General features: G+C 49.1%; 1 protein-coding gene across 17 annotated transcripts in view; it reads left to right on the top strand.

The window, feature by feature from the left end:
- Window positions 1–21,906, top strand: part of CCDC167 (coiled-coil domain containing 167) — a 699,343-nt gene that overhangs the window by 670,020 nt on the left and 7,417 nt on the right. For 6 of the 17 annotated variants that reach the window (XM_050787894.1, XM_050787893.1, XM_050787892.1 and 3 more), the window contains exon 2: window positions 11,330–11,398. In XM_050787894.1, the coding sequence (XP_050643851.1) occupies window positions 11,357–11,398 (42 nt within the window). In that variant the 5' untranslated portion in view covers window positions 11,330–11,356. Of the gene's footprint in view, window positions 1–5,454; window positions 5,460–11,320; window positions 11,399–21,906 lie in introns of those variants that run through there. The other 11 variants (XM_050787900.1, XM_050787899.1, XM_050787902.1 and 8 more) reach the window with 5 other exon arrangements.

Here is a 21,906-nt window from a genome sequence, read left to right as displayed (position 1 = left end):
GACTAAGACCAGCAGTATGTAGCCCTGTTTTGAATATTTTGAATATTTTCAAACTTTAAGTGAATGGGAGCCTCTGGTTTACATTCCTCTGCAACTTGTCCTTTCATGTAACATTATGTTTGTGAGATTTATCCATGTTGATATGCGTAGATCTAGAACAGAGCTCGGTAAAGTTTTCTGGAAAGGGACAGATTGTTCATATTTTAAGCTTTGTGGGCCCAACAGTCTGTTGCAGCTGCTCAACTCTGTCATTATAGTGTGAAAGCAGATACAGACAATATGTAAATGAATGAACGTGGCCATGTTCCAATACAACCCTGTTTACAAAAATAGGCAGCAAGCTGGATTTGGTCCATGGGCCATAGTTTACTGATCGAGGCCATTTGTTTTCATTGCTGTATAATACTTCATTGTATGACTGTACCACAGTTTATTGATCCATTCTTCTATTCATGGTCTGGTTGAATTATCACTCCCAATTCTTTACTCTAGGACTGTATAGAGTAGATGTACAGAGTAGATGGAGAATATATCCCCATCCCGTTGACTCGGGCTTTGGCCTAATGGAACTTAACCAAGCAAATGCTAAAGAATGTGATACAAAAGGAGGTTTTTTGTTGTTGTTCTTGTTGTTTTGAGACGGAGTCTCATTCTGTCACCCAGGCTGGAGTGCAATGGTGTGGTCTCGGCTCACTGCAACCTCTGCCTCCTGGATTCACGCGATTCTCCTGCCTCAGACTCCTCAGCAGCTGGGACCACAGAGGTATGCCACCACACCTGGCTAATTTTTGTATTTTTAGCAGAGATGGGGTTTCACTGTATTGGCCAGGCTGGTCTTGAACTCCTGACCTCGTGATCTGCCTGCTTCAGCTTCCCAAAGTGCTGGGATTACAGGCGTGAGCCAATGCGCCCGGCCGCAAATGGAGGTTTTTAATGTGCTTTTGTGGTTTAGTTTGGCCTCTTGAGGTCCTGTCATTTGCCATAGAAGAGCATGTTCCCAGTAAGCTGTTGTCTTTTCAGCCTGAGTCCCCAGATGAGAGCTACTTGTAGCCAGTGTGAACGTGAGTTCACCCCAGCTCACCTGCACTCCTGTGTGCAAGAAATAAATGTTTGTCCTTATAAGCCAATGATATTCTTAGGATTGTTTGTTACACAGCTTTACTGCAGCAGTAGCTAATGAATACAATGGACATTTACATTTTTTATTTTTTGCTGTTGCAACAAAATTCACACTCATATACCTCAATTGGTACACAAATGCATCTTCAACTTTGCTAGTTAATGCTGATTTGCTTTCCAGAGTTTTGTACCCATTTACACTCTGCCAGCAATGTCAGAGTTTTCTTGGTTCTACATCCATGTCAACATTGGTTTTGTCAGGTGTCTGCTGATCTGTGGCTGTAAAATTCCATTGCCCATCTAACTCTTACTCATCTTTCTCTTCCTCTGGGCCTCCTTCCCTAATGCCCCCATCTGAACTGGGTCCATATACTCATTGCATCCATAGCTCCTTACACTTACCTCTTTCACAGTCCTGGTATTGTATTTATCTATTAATCTGTCACCATATAGACAGACCCTGTCCCCCAACCCAGGCACTTAGCAAATAATTGTTGAATGAAAGTTTCATGAGACACCTCAATCAAGCTGGTCAGCTCCTGTCCTAGGCAATGTATAATTGAGACAACTACCTCATCAGAGGTACAGCCCTCATATCAAGGTGTGTCAAAGGACAGAGACTGATTGCTTTTCTTGTGGTTATCACACTTGGGCTTTGAATGTGACTTGTTTTTATGCTAAAAATGTAATCATTCCAGGCTGGATCTCAGAGGAATTGCAGTAGCTAGAGAGATGTGAGTGAAAGCTAAACCCTAAGGGTCTAGGAAGGTTTTGTGGGCAAATGCCATCTTTAAAAAGCAGGTTAGTCGCATAACAAATAGCTTGCATTGCTGCATACTGCTCTAAGCACTTTACATGTACGAGATAAATATCAGAGGAGGAAACTGAGAAAAGTAACTTGCCCTGGGTGCACAGCTGGTGAAGGCCTCACTGTAGCCACTGTGACTCCCTCACCCCAAGGTAATTGCTTTAGAGATCAAACAACTGGACACCTGCCAGAACTACCCCCACCCCCCCACCACCTACCCCCACACCCCACCACCAACTACCCCAACCCCCACCACCACCTACCCCCACCCACCACCTACCTCACTCCCCCCCCACCTACCCCCACCACCACCTACTCCCACCACCACCACCACCTACCCCCACCCCCCACCTACCTCACTCCCCCACCACCTACCCCCACCACCACCTACTCCCACCACCACCACCACCTACCCCCATCCCCCATCACCACCTACACCACCCACGACCTACCCTCACTCCCCCACCACCTACCCCCCCACCACCACCTACTCCCACCACCACCTACTCCCACCCCCACCACCACCTACCCCCCACCCCCCATCACCACCTACCCCCACCCCCCATCACCACCTACACCACCCACCACCTACCTCACTCCCCCACCACCTACCCCCACCCCCACCTACTCTCACCCCCACCCCCCCCCACCTACCCCCACGCCCCACCACCAACTACCCCAACCCCCACCACCACCTACCCCACCCACCACCTACCTCACTCCCCCACCACCTACCCCCACCACCACCTACTCCCACCACCACCTACTACTCCCCCACCCCCACCACCACCTACCCCTACCCCCCATCACCACCTACACCACCCACCACCTACCTCACCCCCCACCACCTACCCCCACCACCACCTACCACCACCCCCACCCCCACCTACCCCCACGCCCCACCACCAGCTACCCCAACCCCCACCACCACCTGCCCCCACCCCCACCACCACCAACTCCCACCACCACCACCACCTACCCCCATCCCCCATCACCACCTACACCACCCACCACCTACCCTCACTCCCCCACCACCTACCCCCATCACCACCTACCCCCCCACCCACCACCTACCTCACTCCCCCCCCACCTACCCCCACTACCACCTACCCCCACCCCCACCCCACCTACCCCACACCCCACCACCACCTACCCCCACCCCACCACCACCTACCCCCACCCCCACCCCCACCTACCCCACCCACCACCTACCTCACTCCCCCACCACCTACCCCCACCACCACTTACCCCCCCACCACCACCACCACCTACCCCCACCCCCCATCACCACCTACCCCCACCCCCACACCACCTACCCCCCACCCCCACCACCACCTACCCCCACCCCCATCACCACCTACCCCACCCACCACCTACCTCACTCCCCCACCACCTACCCTCACCACCACCTACCCCCACCCCCACCACCACTTACCCCCACCCCCACCACCACCTACCTCCAACCTTTGGATGGCATGAGTTTGTTTGGTGTGTCCAAGGTCACATTTAAAGAGCAGAGTTTTGAAAAATCCATGGGTAGACGCCTTTGCTGCCAGTCAGCATGATGGAAAAACATGAGTCTTGGAGCCGGGAGGCGGGTTTTAATCCAAGCTTGGCCACAATCTTAATTTAGATTGTTTTGGTTGTAAGGAAAAGAAATCAATAACTTTAATAACTTCAAAACCCCCAAAATGAAGAGGAGAGATGTGCTGTAAGGAATGGGTGGTGCTCGTAGGACAATCAAGGGTTGGAACCAAGAACTGGACCATTGATATAACCATACTGTCATTCTGCCCCTTCCTCCCTGAGCTAACTATGATCGGCATCTCGTCCTAGGGTCAGATTCCCGGGATTTAAAATCTGATTGGCCCGGCTTCGGTCAGGTGTGTTCCTCTGATCCAATCAGCTGTGACTGGGTAGGTGGGATCACACAAACCTCAGGAAAGGGGGCCTATTGTGAGCTAGGCAGATATTCTGTAGAAGGTGCCTAATGCAGTTACTATCAGTAGACCTTAGGGAAGATATCTTCCTTCCCAGACTCACGGTTCTCATCTGTAAATAAGAGATTTGATCTGTGTCTGGTTCATCATTACATCTAATATGCCTGTTTAATAAATGTTGAATGGACTACAATGATCTCAATATTGGCTTCTGGTTCTGACCATCTGTCTTTTAGAATTTTCATAAGTAAAGTGTGTGGGTACAAGGAGCTTGCAGTGAGGGAGAAGCAGGGGAGAAGGAGGGTGTGCTGAAACTGGCTGGGGTGCCTGGGGACTTCAGCTTAAGCAGTCTTTTCTCTGGGCATCTTTCCAGGGCCAATCCTCTGTCCCCACCAAGCAGCATTCTGGCCAGAATTTGGCTTCTCTAATAAACACTGTCCCTGGAGGGACAGTGCCCTTTATAAGCTATTAAATTGGCCACCTGACAGTTGCCAACACAATGCTATTTGAGAAGCATAGTCCAAAGTGGGGGGACTCCGGATTTGATTCCGGTGTCCAGAATCCAGACTCTTCCACTTATTATGTGACCTAGTGGGTCACAGCCCTCTGAGCATCACAGTCTTCGCTGCCCAGACAGATATGGGAATCTTTGTTCTGCCTTATTCATAGAACTGTTTGAGGGATATTGTGTATAAAATTATCCATAATAATTGAACTATATTTGTTGTGTGCTAACTAGATGCCAGGCATAGCATCATGTGCTGAAAAGGATTATTATGTATAATCCTCACAAGAGCCTTATGAGGTAGCTGCTACTATGATCTCTGTTTCACAGATGAAGAAACTGAGGCTCAGAGGTTAAATAACTTGCCCAAGGTCACACAGTTGATGAACAACGGTCAGATGCCGTGCTATGAACCACTAGGCTCTAGTACCTTTGTTTGTGGTCCAGTTGTAGACAGATACAACATTATGATTACTTCCCAGGGCCTAAGACCTCTCAGATAAGCTGAACGTTGAGACCCACGGAGCTGGGAAAACAAAACTTGGACACCAGAGAAGCAAACTTCTGGGTTTATTCCTTCAGTCTAAAAACTACATGCATCAAAAAATGTGGGCTGTAAATGAAGTAACTCAGCTCAAATTAGCTCACTCAAAAAAGGGAATGTGTTGGCCTCCACTCTCTGAGGGGTAAAAGTGAGCTAGGGCACCTGGAATTCAAGTTTCAAACAAGCACCCCCAGGGCAATCTTCCTCATTGTCTCTCACTGCAGCTGCCCTGTGCTGGCTGCCTGCCCTTTCATACTCCATGAGCTTCTTCTCCGGAAGAGAACACTGCTGCCAGCAGTTCCAGCATCACATGTCAGCTGCTCTGCAACCAAACCTAAGGTGGGATTTCCTTTCCCGGCTACAGGTGAAACAAATCTCAGGGAAGGATTCTTATTGGCCCAGCTCAGATCATGAGTCCTCCCTTCTGAACCAATCACTATGGCTAGGGACATGTGGTTCCATGATTGGCTGCCCAGCTTAGATCATATGCCACCCACGTGAATAGTGGGAGTGGGTCTGTTATAAGAAGATGGGGTGCGGGGGGAGATGGCCACACCGATGTGAAATCTGGGGGATACTCTGAAGCCTGGGTCACCCCAATTTGTATCCTTTCCAAGTGGCAACAGCAACCCTGGTTTTCTCCTTCCTCAATCTATATCTACTAAGAAGTCACCTAATAGGCTGTTAGTTTCATATTCTTGTTTTCTTCAGAGAGGCTTATATAGTCTTTTATATAGAAAGAGTGGGTGAGTATCCTCTTCCGCAAACTAGTTCATTCACGGATGTACCTCAACTTTCATGTCTGGAAATTTGGGGCAATGGAGCCTGCCTTACTTTCCTCGCAGAGGTATGTGAGGACCTACAGAGTTAATGGATGCAAACACTGCTGTAGAACGAACAAAGTGCCGTATTTACAAACACAGGATCTATTTATTGATTTATTTATGCTCCTTTGTGTTTCAAAAAAGGATTTGAGATAGCTTACCAAAATGCACACAATATAGTGGGATAAAAATAGTAAGGGGATAGAGCAGAGGGAAAACATGGGTAGAAAAATCAAATAAAGCCAGGGAAAATTCTTGTACCTGGAAACTTATGCTCAAAGTCCCTGAACAAGTTTGGTTCTGAGCTTCCTCATGAACAAAGTGGGAAACATGATCAGCTACAAAAAATAGCCTAGTCACAGGATAAGAGAATATCAGCATGCCAGGAAAGGCCACAGAGCTTAGCTCAGCACCAATGTCTGGTAGAAATTTCTTCTCATCAGGAGGATGCTGCAGGGAGGGCCGGGCGCGGTGGCTCATGCCTGTAATCCCAGCACTTTGGGAGACTGAGGCAGGCGGATCACCTGAGGTCTGGAGTTCAAGACCAGCCTGGCCACAATGGTGAAACCCCGTCTCTACTAAAAATACAAAAATTAGCCAGGCATGGTGGCGGGTGCCTGTGATACCAGCTACTTGAGAGACTGAAGCAGGAGAATCACTTGAACCCAGGAGGCGGAGGTTGCAGTGAGCCGAGATTGCACCAATGCACTCCAGCCTGGGTGACAGAGTGAGACAAAAAAAAAAAAAAAAAAAGATGCTGCAGGGTGGAGTGGTCTGCATATTCAACAATATACAGAGATCCTTTGGTTTTCATGTCACTGGATGTCTAACTCTGTTTCATGTGGATTCACTGTCTACCATTTGATTTATGTTAACTGAAAACTGGATACCAACTAAATAGCAAGCACATTCTTTTCCCCTTCCTTCCTTCCTTCCTTCCTTCCTTCCTTCCTTCCTTCCTTCCTTTTCTTTCTTTTTGCAGGGTAACATGAGGTTGGGTGCAAGGAGTGGTACGTGCGTTTTCCCCAGTGAAGTATGTGGACGAAAAAGTTCTAGCATCTTGGCTTAGCCGAAATGTATAAAACTCACTAAGACATAAAACTGTTCCAAGCAGGCCATAAAGGCGCTGCTGCCTTTGCCTCAGAACTTGGGCTATAATGTGCTGTCCTGGAACAAAACGCACACATAAATCAGCTTTCACAGTATTTTTAACCACCTACAAAATTCTTCATTTCCTGCCTGAAATGCTTCTGACAGTGAGCGATGCCACTCTCCCTCATTCTTGCTCTGAAAAGGTTCCCTTCGGGCAGTGATGAGGACCCAACACTGGGCCCCACAGCTCAGGCAAGCCCAGGAGGCACGGGATAGAGGAAATGATCTCCCAGGGTCTCTAGGACAAATAAGCCAGGGATGTGGCTAGAGATAAAATGCTTTCGTGCAAAGTTGGAAAGGGCGCCCCTTCTTGGCACAGGAAGCCCTGTGGGTTCCCCCCTGGGATGCCCTCTCCTGCATCTTTGCCTGACGCAATCTCGTCTGTCCTCCTGGACCCATAACCTCCACAAAGCCACCCCCAAATACCCATCCCATTCTCTTTTCTCTGCACTCCAAATGCAACAATAGCGAGTACCAGACAGCTGGCATTTAATTATATGATGTCTGGCATGCACTATTTCATGTTGTCAGTCTGTCGCTCTAACTAGATTAAAGAGATCTTGAGGTAATCGTTAGTTCTTACTTTATTTGTCTCCCTTACAGCTAACGAGGAAGCTTTATGTCTGCATACCTTACAAATAACAAGGTCATGAAAAACAGGAGCCTAGGGTGACTGTCTCATTCTCCCCGCTGTACCCATTGAGCAGACAAAATTGAGAGCCAAAGAGGAGGCTTGACCTGCCCAAGGTCATGCAGTGAGAACTTGGGCTAGCCAGGAACGACTCCAGTTCTCCTGTCTGTCAAGGCAGTGTTCTACTTCCCTGAAACACTTAGTTCTAAAACCCCCAAATAGGAGGTTCAGAACCACAGCTCCCTGGGGTAATAAAGACAGACAGACAGACAGACAGCTGGCCCACAGTAATCTGTCTGCTCATGGGCAGAATTTCCAACACGGAGGCAAGTCAAGCTGCTCTAAGGCTCAGCAAACAGCCTCCATGGGAATCTAAACTGGGTCTCTGTATGTGCCAGGGGGATGAAAGGACCTCAGTGGGGTACCTGGAGCACTTGCATCCTCCCTGACACCACACAGGTCACTATTGTTTGCGATGTCTGGGACAGAGGAAACCCGTAATTGATGGTCTCAGCAGGAAGGACACGTAGACAGGTGGAGAGGGCATCTCCTGTTTACAGAGAGATGCTTGTGTTTGCTAGAGGCTGCCTTTTGCAGTGAACTATGCACCCTTGATAGCAGGAAACCACCCAAGTATTTGCCCCAAATTTATAATAACAGATACAATAGTGTCAAAGTTGATAGAAACTGAAAACAAAATAATAACAAAAAATACCCATGGCAACAATTGGTAAGCAAAACTCTATAATGACAAGCTGGCAGCAGCCTCATCAGTCCTGCTGAGACTCTCCTGGGCACTCACAAGCCACAGCACCCGGCACTTCGTACTTCTCGCAAACACCCTATGAGTTTGGTATGATGTGCTTGTTTATAGATGTGGAAGCTGAGGCTTAGGGGGCTGAAGTATCTTGCCTCACATCACAGGCTGCTAAGAGGCAGAGCTGGGACTGACATCCAGGTTGATCTCCCTCTAAAAGCTTCCCCTTTCACTACAACCCACATAGACTGTCATTCCAACCCCACTTCAAGCATTTCTTCCCATTATCAGACCTGTGGGACAAGGTTTGGTTGGGAAAACATGAGGCTCTTCAGAAAGACAGACAACAGATTGCCCATCATTTCATGGACAAGGGACCGACATGAGGCGCACCCAGATCTCTGTGGCTTTTTCCTGGTGCCAAACAAATGCAGAAGGAGCCACTTCTCAAAGAACACAGTGTTTTTCTTCCTCTTCTCACCTCCCCTGGGCCGGTGCCTGTGATAATTGGGAAGCACAGAGTCTGGTTTTTCTGGGATTGGAACCAATGCTGTGAAGAGAGTTCTGACAATAAATGTTGATTGACAGTTGATGGACAATGTTCTTGAATCAGTTTTTCCTGTGCTGGGTGTTAAGCTGAGAACTGCACTAAGCAACTGCTCAACAGCCTGCTTCCTGTTCAGATAGAATTTACTACTCTCTCTCTCTGTGGGCCTCAGTCAGGCAGCCAGGCGAGATGGTATCTCAGGCCCCTTCCAGCTCCATCACTCAATGTCTCTATCAAGAAGAGAACACAGATCTGAAAATATTTTTTTCCCCCAAACACGGAGTTGGGGTTATTATTCACACACACAAACACAGGCACCAACAGAGATAACTGGTCAGGAAATAAGGAGCTTTGATTCTGGTCTCATACTCTTTGACCTAGTAATTCTACTTCTGTGAATTTATCTTAAAGAAAGAATCCAGAGGACAGAGCTGTGTGCACAAAAATGTTTGCTTTCACAATATTTGGAGTTACCATTAATAAAATGATGTCCAATGCAACAATGGGAGAGACTCACTTGGTGGCACATGAGGCCACCGCAAATGATAATTTCAAAGACACAGGAAAACATCCTTGGCAGTGGTTTTCAAATTGCAATTCACCCTCCATTAAGGGGTCATGAAATAAACCTAAGAGGTTTCCTGCCACCAGCTTGTTTTTATTTTTATTTTTTGAGATGGAGTTTCTCTCTTTTGCCCAGGCTGGAGTGCGGTGGCATGATCTCGGCTTACTGCAACCTCCGCCTTCAAGTTTCAAGTGATTCTCCTGCCTCAGCCTCCCGAGTAGTTGGAATTGCAGGTGCCCACCACCACACCCAGCTAATTTTTGTATTTTTAGTAGAGATGGGCTTTTGCCACATTGCCACTGCTCTCAAACTCCTGACCCAAAGTGCTTGGATTGAGAGGTGAAGCCAGCTGGACTTCCTGGGTCAAGTGGGAACTTGGAGAACTTTTCTGTCTAGCTAGAGGATTGTAAACGCACCAATCAGCATTCTGTGTCTAGCTAAAGGATTGTAAATGCACCAATCAGCACTCTGTAAAAATGCACCAATCAGCACTCTATGTCTAGCTAAAGGCTTGTAAATGCACCAATCAGCACTCTGTAAAAATGCACCAATCAGTGCTATGTCTAGCTAAAGGATTATAATACACCAATCAGCACTCTGTGTCTAGCTAAGGGATTGTAAATGCACCAACCAGCACTCTGTAAAAACGCACCAATCAGTGCTCTGTGTCTAACTGAAGGATTGTAAACACACCAATCAGCACTCCGTGTCTAGCTAAAGGATTGTAAATGCATCAATCAGCACTCTGTAAAAATACATCAATCAGCACTCTGTGTCTAAAGGATTGTAAACACACCAATCAACACTCTGTAAAATGGACCAATCAGCACTCTGCACAATGGACCAATTAGCACTCTGTAAGTGGGGACAAATAAGGGAATAAAAGCTGGCCACCTCCCAGTCAGCAGTGGCAACCCACTCAGGTCCCCTTCCATGATCGTGGGAGTTTTGTTCTTTGGCTCTTCACAATAAATCTTGCTGCTGCTCACTCTTTGGGTCCGTGCTACCTTTAAGAACTGTAACACTCACTGTGAAGTCAGCAAGACCAAGAACCCACAAGAAGGAACCAACTCTGGACACAGGATTACAGGCCTGAGCCACCATGCCCGGCCTTGTTTTTTTAATTAAATAGGCAAGAATAGAAAATAACAGAGTGCATCACAGGTGGTAAAGGTACTTACTGTGAAACTTTGGTTTTGGTTTCATGGATAATTGGGCCATGGTATAAAGTATACTTTTTATCATGGGGTCACAGTCAAAACATTTCAAAGGCCGTAGGTCTATGGTGTACAGTATAGTAGGATTACAACAATATAAAATACTGTGTGTGAGGCCAAGCCTGGGAGGAATAAACAGAAGCAAAGAGTAACTGATAAGGTTGGTAGAATAAAGGATGCTGCTTCTCAGTTATATGTATTCTGTGATGTTTGTAGGCTGTTCTTACAATAAAACAAAACAAAAAGAAAAGAAGTCAAGACACAAAGGAAAAATAACAACAGAAGGTCATTATCAGATTCCACTGGCGGAGGAGCTCAGGGCTCCTGCACCGGCCTTGAAGGATGGACAGAATTTGAATCAGGGGCGTGGCCTAAACAGGGACAGGGTTTTTGCTGAAACACAAAACACACTGAAAGAGAACATGGGGTTAAAAAAGGATCTAAGTGATGCAAAGTGACTTAAAACTGGGGAAGAAAAGGGCAGGTCCACTCCCGGACTGTCCATTGTGCCTCCCTGTACCGACTTTTCCTTCCTCCACCCACCTAGGCTGAGACCTCAAGCTAGAGGTTGCCCCTCATAAACATGTCCGCACCAAGCCGGCCGCGCCCCTCAACAAGATGGCGACGCCAGCAGCCCCACCTCCCGCTGCCTTGGTGGCCAATGAGGGAGAAGCATGAAGACTTGAGCATGCGCATAGCGACTTGGTGGGCGCGTCCAGTGATGACTTGGGGATCCGGGCAACTAACATGACTAAAAAGAAGCGGGAGAATCTGGGCGTCGCTCTAGAGGTGAGGGGAAAAGTGGGGGTTGGGCCACCTCGTTAGTTGCCTTCTCCTGGCCGCGGGATAAGGGATGGGCTGGGCTGGGCTGTAGGTGGGAGGAGGAGGCAAGCGGAGGAAGAGAGGGCGACGAGGCTTGGGGAGAGGGACGGGAGGGGTGAGAAGGCCCACGGGGTTCCCGGAGGCAAGTTAGCAGGAGAGGGTACCCGATGGGCGAACCAGACTAGAGGGCATCTCCAGAGAGGAAGAGACATGGAAGTGAAGGGGAGCCCCAAAGACGGCCTGGCATAGAAGTGAGGGAACTGAAAGCGAGGGACACAGAACAAAAGGGATGGGTACAAAGGTGAGGGAGACCCCAGAGAAATAGGGACCTGTAGATGAGGGGAACTCCCAAAGGACTAGGACGCAAAGATGAGGGAGCCCATTCTGGTGTATATTACTAATGGTTTAAATATCCTCTAAAAGGGGAAATTTTTCCTCCAGAGTGTGGAAGCTTGTATCTTCAGAATTACTTTGGGAATATGTAAAGATAATTCGGTCTCATGCGTCCGTATGAAGAGACCACCAAACAGGCTTTGTGTGAGCAACATGGCTGTTTATTTCACCTGGGTGCAGGCGGGCTGAGTCCGAAAAAAGTCAGCAAAGTGTGGAGGATTATCATTAGTTCCTATAGGTTCTGGGATAGGCGGTGGAGTTAAGAGCAATGTTTTGGGGGCAGGGGGTGGATCTCACAAAGTACATTCTCGAAGGTGGGGAGAATTACAAAGAACCTTCTTAAGGGTGGGGAAGATTACAAAGTACATTGATCAGTTAGGTTGGGGCAGAAATAAATCACAATGGTGGAAAGTTATCAGTTAAGGCTATTTTCACTTCTTCTGTGGATCTTCAGTTGTTTCAGGCCATCTGGATTTATACATGCCTGTCACAGGGGATATGATGGCTTAGCTTGGGCTCAGAGGCCTGTCTGACAAATTCTGGAATTGGTGATGTGACGGAATGGCTTAAAAATAATTTGCTGCATATTGAAGGGAAAGAAAACATGCATATTGAGCAACCACCGTGTGCTACTTTCATTGCATTATCAGTTAATCCTCACTGCAGGCCTGTGAGGTTTGTACAGATGAGGAAATTGAGGTTTCAGGTGGAACCCAGGCTGAGATGGTAGAAGTGCTGGAGCCTGGGAATCAGCACAGGTGGTCTTCCTGGAAATTCATCTTGCTTCCCGTTTCCCTTCCCTTAGGGCATCCTCCTGGAGGTTGCAGGAGAGGTACTGGGTCATAGTCTTCTTCAGGCTTACTAGTGAGTTCAGTGATTCTCAAACTTTAGCATGCATAGAGTCACAGAGCTTGTTAAAAATGGAGAGCTGAACTCTTCCCACACCCTGAGTAATTCAGTAGGACTTTGATGTGCATTCTTAATAAGGAATCTGCTTTTTTTTTTTTTTTAAAGACAGAGTCTCGCTCTCTTGCCCAGGCTGGAGTGCAGTGGCATGATCTTGGCTCACTGTAACCTCTGCCTTCTGGGTTCAAGCGATTCTTGTGCCTCAGCTTCCTAAGTAGCTGGGATTACAGGCACGTGCCACCATGCCTGGCTAATTTTTGTATTTTTGTAGAGACGGGGTTTCACCATGTTGGCCAGGCTGGTCTTGAACACCTGACCTCAAGTGATCTGCCCGCCTTAGCCTCCCAAAGTGCTGGGATTATAGGCATGAGCCACCATACCCGGCCAGAATCAGCATTTTTTTTTTTTTTACAAGCCACGCACACCCCGTGGTGATGCAGGTAGTTTTAGTAGCACCCCTTGAGAAATACTGGCCTATACTTGGTAGGAAAAAGGTTGATGGAAATGTGAAGAGGATGGTTTATGAATGGTGAAATGAGATGGCACTGCGTGGCGGGAAGAACATAGACTTTATAACCTGTATTAGGGTACAATAAGCTGCAGTAACAGAGAAACTCCAAAACTCAGTGGTTTCAAGAACAAGAAAGTGAGTTTTTTTCTAACAGGCTAGAGCAAGGGGCAGCAGATGTCTGCACAGGGTCAGTAACTATTTTAGAAGAGACATGGTCTCTTCTAAAGAGCCAAATGGTCTCAGTTGCAACTACAGTTGATCCTCATTATTCATGGATTCCACATTTGTGAATTTCCCTCATAGCTAAAATGCATTTGTAACCCCAAAATCAGTACTCTCAGTGCTTTTGTGGCAAATGCAGAGCAGTGGGAAAAAATTTGAGTTGCTCGAGGTCCATGTTCTCAGCTAAAGTCAAACAGGTGATGCCCTGCCTTGTTTCAGCTGTCCTGCTGTAAACAAGGGTCCTTATTGTGTTCTATTTAGTGCCCTGTTTTTTGTTTTTTGTTTTTTTTCATTCTCATGTTTTTTATTGGTGATTTTGCTGTGTTTTGCTTTTGAGACGGAATCTCGCTCTCGCCCAGGCTAGAGTGTAGCGGTGCACTCTTGGCTCACTGCAACCTCCACCTCCTGTTCAGGTGTTCCCCCCTTCCCCTGCTGCAGCCTCCCTAGTAGCTGGGATTAGCCCACCACCAAATCCGGTTAATTTTTGTAGTTTTGGTAAAGACGAGGTCTTGCCATGTCGGCCATGCTGGTCTCGAACTCCTGACCTTAGGTGATGCGCCCACCTCAGCCTCCCAAAGTGCTGGGATTACAGGTGTGAGCCACTGCCCGATTTCGTGGTTTAAAGTGCCCTGCCCACCCCCCGACCCCCGACCCCCCGCCCCAAGCATAGGGCTGAAGTGCTGTCTGGTGGTGTTCCTAAGTCCAAGAAGGCTGTGATGTGTGGCAGAAGAAAACAGGTTTCTTGGCCGGGCGCGGTGGCTCAAGCCTGTAATCCCAGCACTTTGGGAGGCCAAGATGGGCGGATCATAAGGTCAGGAGATCGAGACCAACCTGGCTAACATGGTGAAACCCCGTCTCTACTAAAAAAATACAAAAAAAAACTAGCCGGGCGAGGTGGCGGGCGCCTGTAGTCCCAGCTACTCGGGAGGCTGAGGCAGGAAAATGGCGTGAACCCGGGAGGCGGAGCTTGCAGTGAGCCGAGATCCGGCCACTACACTCCAGCCTGGGCAACCGAGCCAGACTCCGTATCAAAAAAAAAAAAAAAAAAAAAAAAAGAAAGAAAACAGGTTTCTTAGATCAACTGTTCAGGCATGATATAACTCATGTTGGTTGTGAGTCCAGTGTTAATGAATCAACTATATATTGAATAAGATCACTTTAAACAGAATCACACATAAAACAAGATGGCAAAAATGTGTCCGTAGGCTTGCAGGAACCCAGCCTGGTTCGGTATTTGCTAATTCAATATTGGAGGCAACTTTATAGGACATAGCTACTAGGAATAACAAGAACCAACTGTATTCAGGCTAAGGAGTATGTAAATGAAGCAATATGTAAATGAGTGGGTGTGTCAGTGTTCCACTAAAGCTTTATCTGCAAGAACAGGCATTAGACCATTTGGCCACAGGGCTTAGTTGCCAACTCCTGGTCTAGAGTACCGGTCTGTGGTGGTTCTGCCAGATTCCCTTCCTCTGTGGCTCCACCATCTCTCAGGATCTTGCCACCTTATCAGTAGAACCAGGGCGTACCCCACTGATGTGTCCACTGGCAGAGAAAGAGGAGAATGGAGGAAGCACACCCACCGTCATGGGCCCAAACTGCCCACTTTCCATTGGAAAGAACTAAGACCCCACCTGAGTGCATGGGGACCAGGGAAACGCGTTCACCAGTCAAGAGGCCACATAGCCAGCTACTGTTTGCTTACTATGGAAGAAGAGACCAGTGTGTTTTCACAGACAGCCTGTAATCTCACTGCAGATGGCACCTCACCTCACAGTGTGGTTGTGAAGATTAAATGAGACATTGTGTTAAGTGCCCAGCACGTGCCTGGCACGGGATTGGTAATCAATACACGGTAGCTCCAGCCTTTGTATTTCTTTTGCATCCTTCCACCATGGCTAAGTCGAACTCATTCTTGTCTATAACATGAAGGACTTGAATTTCACCAGGGGTTACAAACTCCTTGACTATGGACCAAATACAGATCACAGATGTCTTCTGTTTGGCTGACACAGATTTTTAAGTTTTTATTTTTATTTATTTTTTTGAGACAGGGTCTCGTTCTGTCACCCAGGCTGGAGTGCAGTGGCGTGATCTCAGCTCACTGCAGCCTCCGCCTCCCGGGTTCAAGCAATTCTCGTGCCTTAGCCTCCCGAGAAGCTGAGACTACAGGCGTGCATCACCACGCCCAGCTAAGTTTTGTATTTTTAGTAGAGATGGAGTTTCACCGTATTGGCCAGGCTGGTCTCAAATTCATGACCTCAAGTGATCCGCCTGCCTTAGCCTCCCAAAGTGCTGGGATTACAGGCGTGAGCCACCACACCCAGCTGGATTTTTAAGTTTTTAAACTTGGTGGAGCATGTATTCTCCAAGTGCCTTATACTGGGGCAGATTCCATTGTTTTACCCTCTCCATACCACTGTAGATATTTACATTTGCTATCTTGGTCCCTAAGTTTACTTTTTGCTTGGATATTAGAAGATTTGACATCTGTAACCGTGTGCCTTGGCAAAAGCCTGACATCTGGCTGGCTGTCTCCCCACCTTGCTTCTCAGTTGCCCCCAGCGGGTCTAAGTATTGAATGTGCACTGATGCTCAGTAGCAGTAGATATTGTCCTCTTATTAAAAGTCTTGTGCTCAGAGCCAATGAAGTGGTGATTTAATCAAAAATGTTTGTTAATCTGACAAGTGCAATAAAACCCCCACAAGTGAGTGATCTCAGCACCTGCAAACAGTCTCCACTTGTAATGAAGCAATTACCAAGCAGGCAGCACTCACCCGTGGGGCTGGCTCAGGCCAGCTGTATTAGCAGTCACCTCTTAGGATGACCAGGGCACCCTGTAGCCTCCCCCTCAGAGTGGTTCCTTTTATCCAATTCATTTGCCACCATATGAGATCTCAGAGTTGGAAAAAACTGTGTTTTAGCTTCTGATAATTTATTCTTAATAAGAAAAAATTAGAGTTCAAATGAGAAATCACCCACCCAGTACTGATTTTAATGTTGTGTGGGAGGAAGGAAATGTTGAATTCCAGTCTAAACTGATAGGAGAATTTTGACTGATGTGAAACCTGTTTGTGTTTTCAGGTCTCTGATAGTAATGAGCTGTTCCTTGGTCATAGCACTTTTCTTTTGTAGCTGGGCTGTTCAAACTGGTGTCTTTAGATGTTTGGTCTTGAGTTAACAGATGTGTGGTGTCTTAGCCAATATCTTAAAGCAGATAACTTGGTTGGATCTGACCCCTAGTACAGAAAGTCTATCAATTTGGAAAGCTTTTGGCTACAAGTTAAAGAAAACTGACCTCAATGATTTAAGCAAATGGGAGTAGACTTTTCCCCCTACAGAAATTTGTAGGGGCCAGGCACATCGGCTCACGCCTGTAATCCCAGAACTTTGGGAGGCCAAGGTGGGTGGATCATTTGAGGTCAGGAGTCTGAGACCAACCTGACCAAAATGGTGAAACACCATCTCTACTAAAAATACAAAAATTAGCTGGGAGTGGTGGTACACACCTGTAATCCCAGCTATTCAGGAGGCTGAGGCAGGAGAATTGCTTGAACCCAGGAGGTGGAGCTTGCAGTGAGCTGAGATCGTGCCACTGCACTCCAGCCTGGGCGACAGAGACCCCATCTCAAAAAAAAAAAAAAAAAAAAGAAATTTGTAGAAAGGTGGCTACTGGCATTGGTTCCAAAGCTCACCTATGTCAGGGTTGATATTTCTGCATTATCTTAGCTGTTTCCTCGTGGTCACAAGATAGCAGCCACAGCTCCAGTCATGATATTCAACTTTAAGTCAGGAAGGAGGAGGAAGGAACAACACTGTCCCTTTTATCAACAAAGCATAAGCTTCCCCAGGAATCTCCTAGCTGACTTCTGGAACGTCTCATTGACCAGAACTGCGTCATGAGTAAGCCTAGCTGCAGTGAGGCTGGGAGAGCATCTGCTGAGGTTTTCCACCTTCTGGAGTAGAGGTGGGCAAAGGAGCTGGGGTGGGGAGTTGGTGTTGTGTTGGCCAGTTGACAGTATCTGCTGTAAGGAATAAAAGCTAATGCGAGTCATTGAAAATTCACTGGAATCCTTACCAGAAAGAGGGCAGGATCGGCCCGGCGCAGTGGCTCACGCCTGTAATCCCAGCACTTTGGGAGGCCGAGGCGGGCAGATCACCTAAGGTCGGGAGTTTGAGACCAACCTGACCAACACAGAGAAACCCTGTCTCTACTAAAAATACAAAATTAGCCGGGCATGGGGGCACATGCCTGTAATCCCGGCTACTCGGGAGGCTGAGGCAGGCGAATCGCTTGAACCTGGGAGATGGAGGTTGCAGTGAGCCGAGATCACGCCATTGCACTCTAGCCTGGGCAACAAGAGCGAAACTCCGTCTCAAAAAAAAAAAAAAAAAAAAAAAAAATAGGGCAGGATCACTGACCATGTGGGAGAAGTGGTAGGCTGAGGGGAGAGAATGGCCTAGGCCAGGAAGAGCACCGGAAGGCTTGACACTTGTGGTTATTTATATGGTGCCAGCCACTGCAGTAGCCTCGGTGGGGCAGGGCGGGCAGAAGCACCAAGTGTGGAGCACTGCTCTGGAGCAGGCTGTATACAGGGCTCAGGGGAACCTCCCAGTTTCCTGAGACAAGGGCTAGGAGCAGGTGAGTGGACTGTCAATAAATATTTGCTGAAGTGGCTCGAGTGGCAGGAGGAAGCATTGAACCTTCCACCCTGACGTCTGGGCCCAGCCGAGTGACTGGGTGGTCAGAGGTGAGGAGGCCACAGTAGAGCAGGTGGTTAGACGCCACCTTGCTGGGAGCCCAGAGCCCCAAGTCAGGGGCTGGGAGAAAGGCTTGCAGCACGCAGAGGACTGTTCAGGGGCCGCTGACCATTAAATGAGCCTCACCTGCTGCCAGGCGGGAGCGACAGGTCGCCATTGGGCAGGTGATTTCTCGCGGCAGCCTGCGTCTGGCTCTGCGCCACTTGACGGGGGTCAGGAGACTAAAACCTCATTACCTAGCGCGGCTGGATGGCGGCGTGTGTGGAGTGGCTGTCTGCCAGCATCTTAATTAATGAATTCATAAGGCTCGGGGTGGATGCCAGTTCTTGAAAAGTGCTTTGAGCCTTTCAGCGATGAAGAAGCTTTTGCTAATTTATCAAAAAATAGATATCGGGGGGAAAGAAGAGAAAACAAACCCCACACCACCCTCCAGCCCAGGGACAGCAGGGGTCTTCGGGCGCGGACTGACTCGGGCGTTACTTGTAGGGCTGGCTCGGCCTCCGTCTCCGCATGAGAAGGCGTCGGGACTCGCGTGGGCTGCAGCGGCTCCCTCGCCTTTCCGACCTGGCATGGGGGTGCGTGTCCAGGCAAGTGACAAGCCCCTAGGCTCTCCCTGCTCTTCCTGAAAATTGTTCATTGATTAAAAACTGGGAAGGTCAGCCGTCTTCAGCTGCACACTCTGCGAGAGAAATCCTCACGGGGCCTGTTGATGTGGGGAGCCATGGGCGGAGGTTTGTTTTCTGCCCCCACAGAGCTCTGTGAGCTGCCTCCACAGAAAAACATCCCTTAAACGATGTGGGGATAATGGGCCCTTTGGGGTTTGAGGCTGGTCACCTGGAAAATTGAGGCCCAAGACCCCCCTGTGACTTGCTGTGGAGCCTGAAGGCCCCAGATGGAAAGCCCCTGCACTCTTGCCAGAGACCATCTGGGCAGGCACTTGGCTGCTTTACCCATTATAATAAATGTCCTGGGGTCTCCTGACGTGTGAAAATGAGTGGATTTTCAAAAATCCAGTTCCCAGGCTGCTGGGGCTGGAGATGAAACAGCTGACACCACTCTCCTGGCTGTGAATTAGCAAGTGAAAGGGAAGGCTTCAGTACTGCTGGGGAGAGAAGGGTTTCTCAGGCCCGAGTAGCCCACCTTTTTCCTTCTCCAAACTGGATCTGTTTTGAGTGAATCTTGGAGGGTGCTCTGACAGTCTAGGTGATCTGCGGCAGGATGCCTGGGATGTTTGTGAAGCTTACTGAGTTGGCTCAGTGTAAGGGCAGACGCTGGGCTCCTGTCTCCTCTGTCTCAGCAAACACATTTCAATCAGGGCTTTCCCTCACAGAGAGTATCTGTTATGTAGACAGAAACTGAGCACAGCCTCGTACAAGATTATTCCGAGCAGAGAATCTGCTGAAGCCAGATCAGTGAGCTTAGATGGGCTTCAGCTGGGATGTGGAATGACTGTTCTGCAGAACCCTTCTTTGTCATGAATGGTTTCATGAGGGATTTTGGAGAAAGAGCTTGAAGTGGTGGAAAGAGCATAAGCTCTGAAGCAGAAAAACCCAGATTCAGGCTTCAATTCTGCCCCTTCCCAGTTACACGACGTTGGGCAAGGTGCTGAAGACCTCTGCACGGGAGCTTGCACCTCTGTAAGATGCAGATGGGCCCTTGCACAGTGGTTGCAGACACAGGAAGCTGCCCACAATCTGCCCAGCTCCGGGGGGGTAAGGTGTGGAGGTTGTGTCCAGGAGCTAGGGGTCCCTCAGAGCTGGTGAGTGCTGCCTTCTCCATGTGGCATGGTGGTTAAGGGCACAGACCTGGCTGCCCAGCTCCCAGACTTAATGCCTGTGTGACCCTGGACAGTTACCCATGTCTGAGTTCCCTCCATCTGTCAAATGTGGATGCTAATACCGCCCACCTCACAGGGTTCTTGCAAGCATTACGTGAGTTAATCAGTGTAAAGCGTGTAGGTCAGTGCCTGGCACACAGCACAGACTACAGAAGTGTTGCTGCTGCTGTCACTGTTGTGGTTCCATTTTGTCTGGACTTTTGGTTTCCAGAGGCTGCTTACACTCATGCTGTCACGCAGACACTGGAGACTCCGTGACTTGAGGTTGGCTCAGCTACCCTGGCACCACGCTCTTTGTTGGAAGGTCTCAGTGCCCAGTAAGGACCTGGCCAGCCAGGTGCAAGGTATGCCCCATGCCACTGCCTGACCCTATGGCAAACCTGTCACTCGCTGGCCAGAAGCTCATAAGAGTAAGGCCGGAGAGACAGCAAACAACTTCCTAAACCAGAAAGCAGAGTGGCCTGTGTGGCCCAGCGCCAGGCCCTGGGGGTGCCTTCTGCCCTTTCCCAGAAAAAGGTCTGGCCCTAGACAGTGGCTCATTAGGGAGTGGGCAGAGAGCCACCTCCCCGGCCGTCTAGATGCTCTGTGGGAGCACCATTCAGTAGGAGAATGGAGTGAACGGTAGCCTGTGGCTCCAACTGTCTCATGCTTGTTGGCAGAAGAAAAGCTGCATATGAGGCCCCCAACAGCAGCCAGCCCTGGAGCTGGCACCCCTTAGCTGACCTGGCCAGATGCTGGGCGGTTACCTGTGCATGAGCTGGCAGGAAGTTCCCTGCCCCCAGTGAGGCCTCTGTGGGGCTCTGATTCTGAGAGGGCCTACACTCCTGAAAAGATGCCTCACGGGGATTTCAGACGAATTTTACAGTTTCTCTTAACACAGTAGTTTTACGGCATATAGGACCCCAGGGAGACTTCCTTAAAGCTCCCAGAATAAGGTGATATTCCCCAAGTCAGGCAGCAGAGGGGAGTTTGCTTTTCTGCCTGGGGGCTGCTGAACTCCAGACCCGGGTGCTTGCAGGAAGAGTCCCTCCCCCTGCTGCTGGGCATGAAGAAGCCATTTCTGCTCTTGGCACTTGCCAGCAGGACTGACGGCCCTACTTGGCTAGGGCCTTGTCCCCAGCACCCCTCAGGCCTACAACATAGCCTCTGCGGCCTTGACTGCCGGGCTGACTTTAGATCTTCTCATTCTTCTGCACAGAGCACCCCCTCTGTGGAGGGCCTTTGGTCTCATGGGTCTCCTCGCTGAGCTCACTCCTCCACCCAGCAGGCCTCAATTCCCTGCCCCAGGCTCTGATACTGAGAAGCAGCAGTTCTCATACTGACTTAGGCAGCATCACTACGGGGCTTTTCTGTTTAAAGAAGAGACTTGCTGGGTCCCAGTCCCCAAGGCTTCCCCTGGGGTGTTTCCCACCTTTCTACCTGAGGGAGGCTCCTTCTCCATTTCCTGCCTCATATGCCTCTTTTTCCTTCCTCCTCCCCTCTTCCTTCGTGCTTTGTGTCTCCCCTGCCTAGGCAGACCCCCCCCCCCGCCCCCCGCCCAGCCATCACCCCAGGCAGTTTTTAGCCACTGCTGGTCTCTGGGTGAAGAACAGACTTTCTCCCAGGACACCCTTCACATTCGTCAACCTGTTCCTTGGCCCCCTGGACCACTTGCACAGGGCTTCACACAGCGCCTCCAAGGGCTCAGACTGGGCCAGATGCCAGGAAGCACAGTGTGCTGGCTTACAGTGGGTTCATACCACCGCCTCTCTTACCTCCTGGGGTCCCCTGAGCCCCTGCAGATCGCAGCCCTGCGCCCCCTGCTGACTCATCTCAGTGACTGGGACACAGTGCTCTTTTCCCCT

This window comes from Macaca thibetana, chromosome 4, assembly GCF_024542745.1.
Source record: "Macaca thibetana thibetana isolate TM-01 chromosome 4, ASM2454274v1, whole genome shotgun sequence".
Lineage (NCBI taxonomy): Eukaryota > Metazoa > Chordata > Mammalia > Primates > Cercopithecidae > Macaca > Macaca thibetana.
This window is presented reverse-complemented; position numbering and strand designations above follow the sequence as displayed.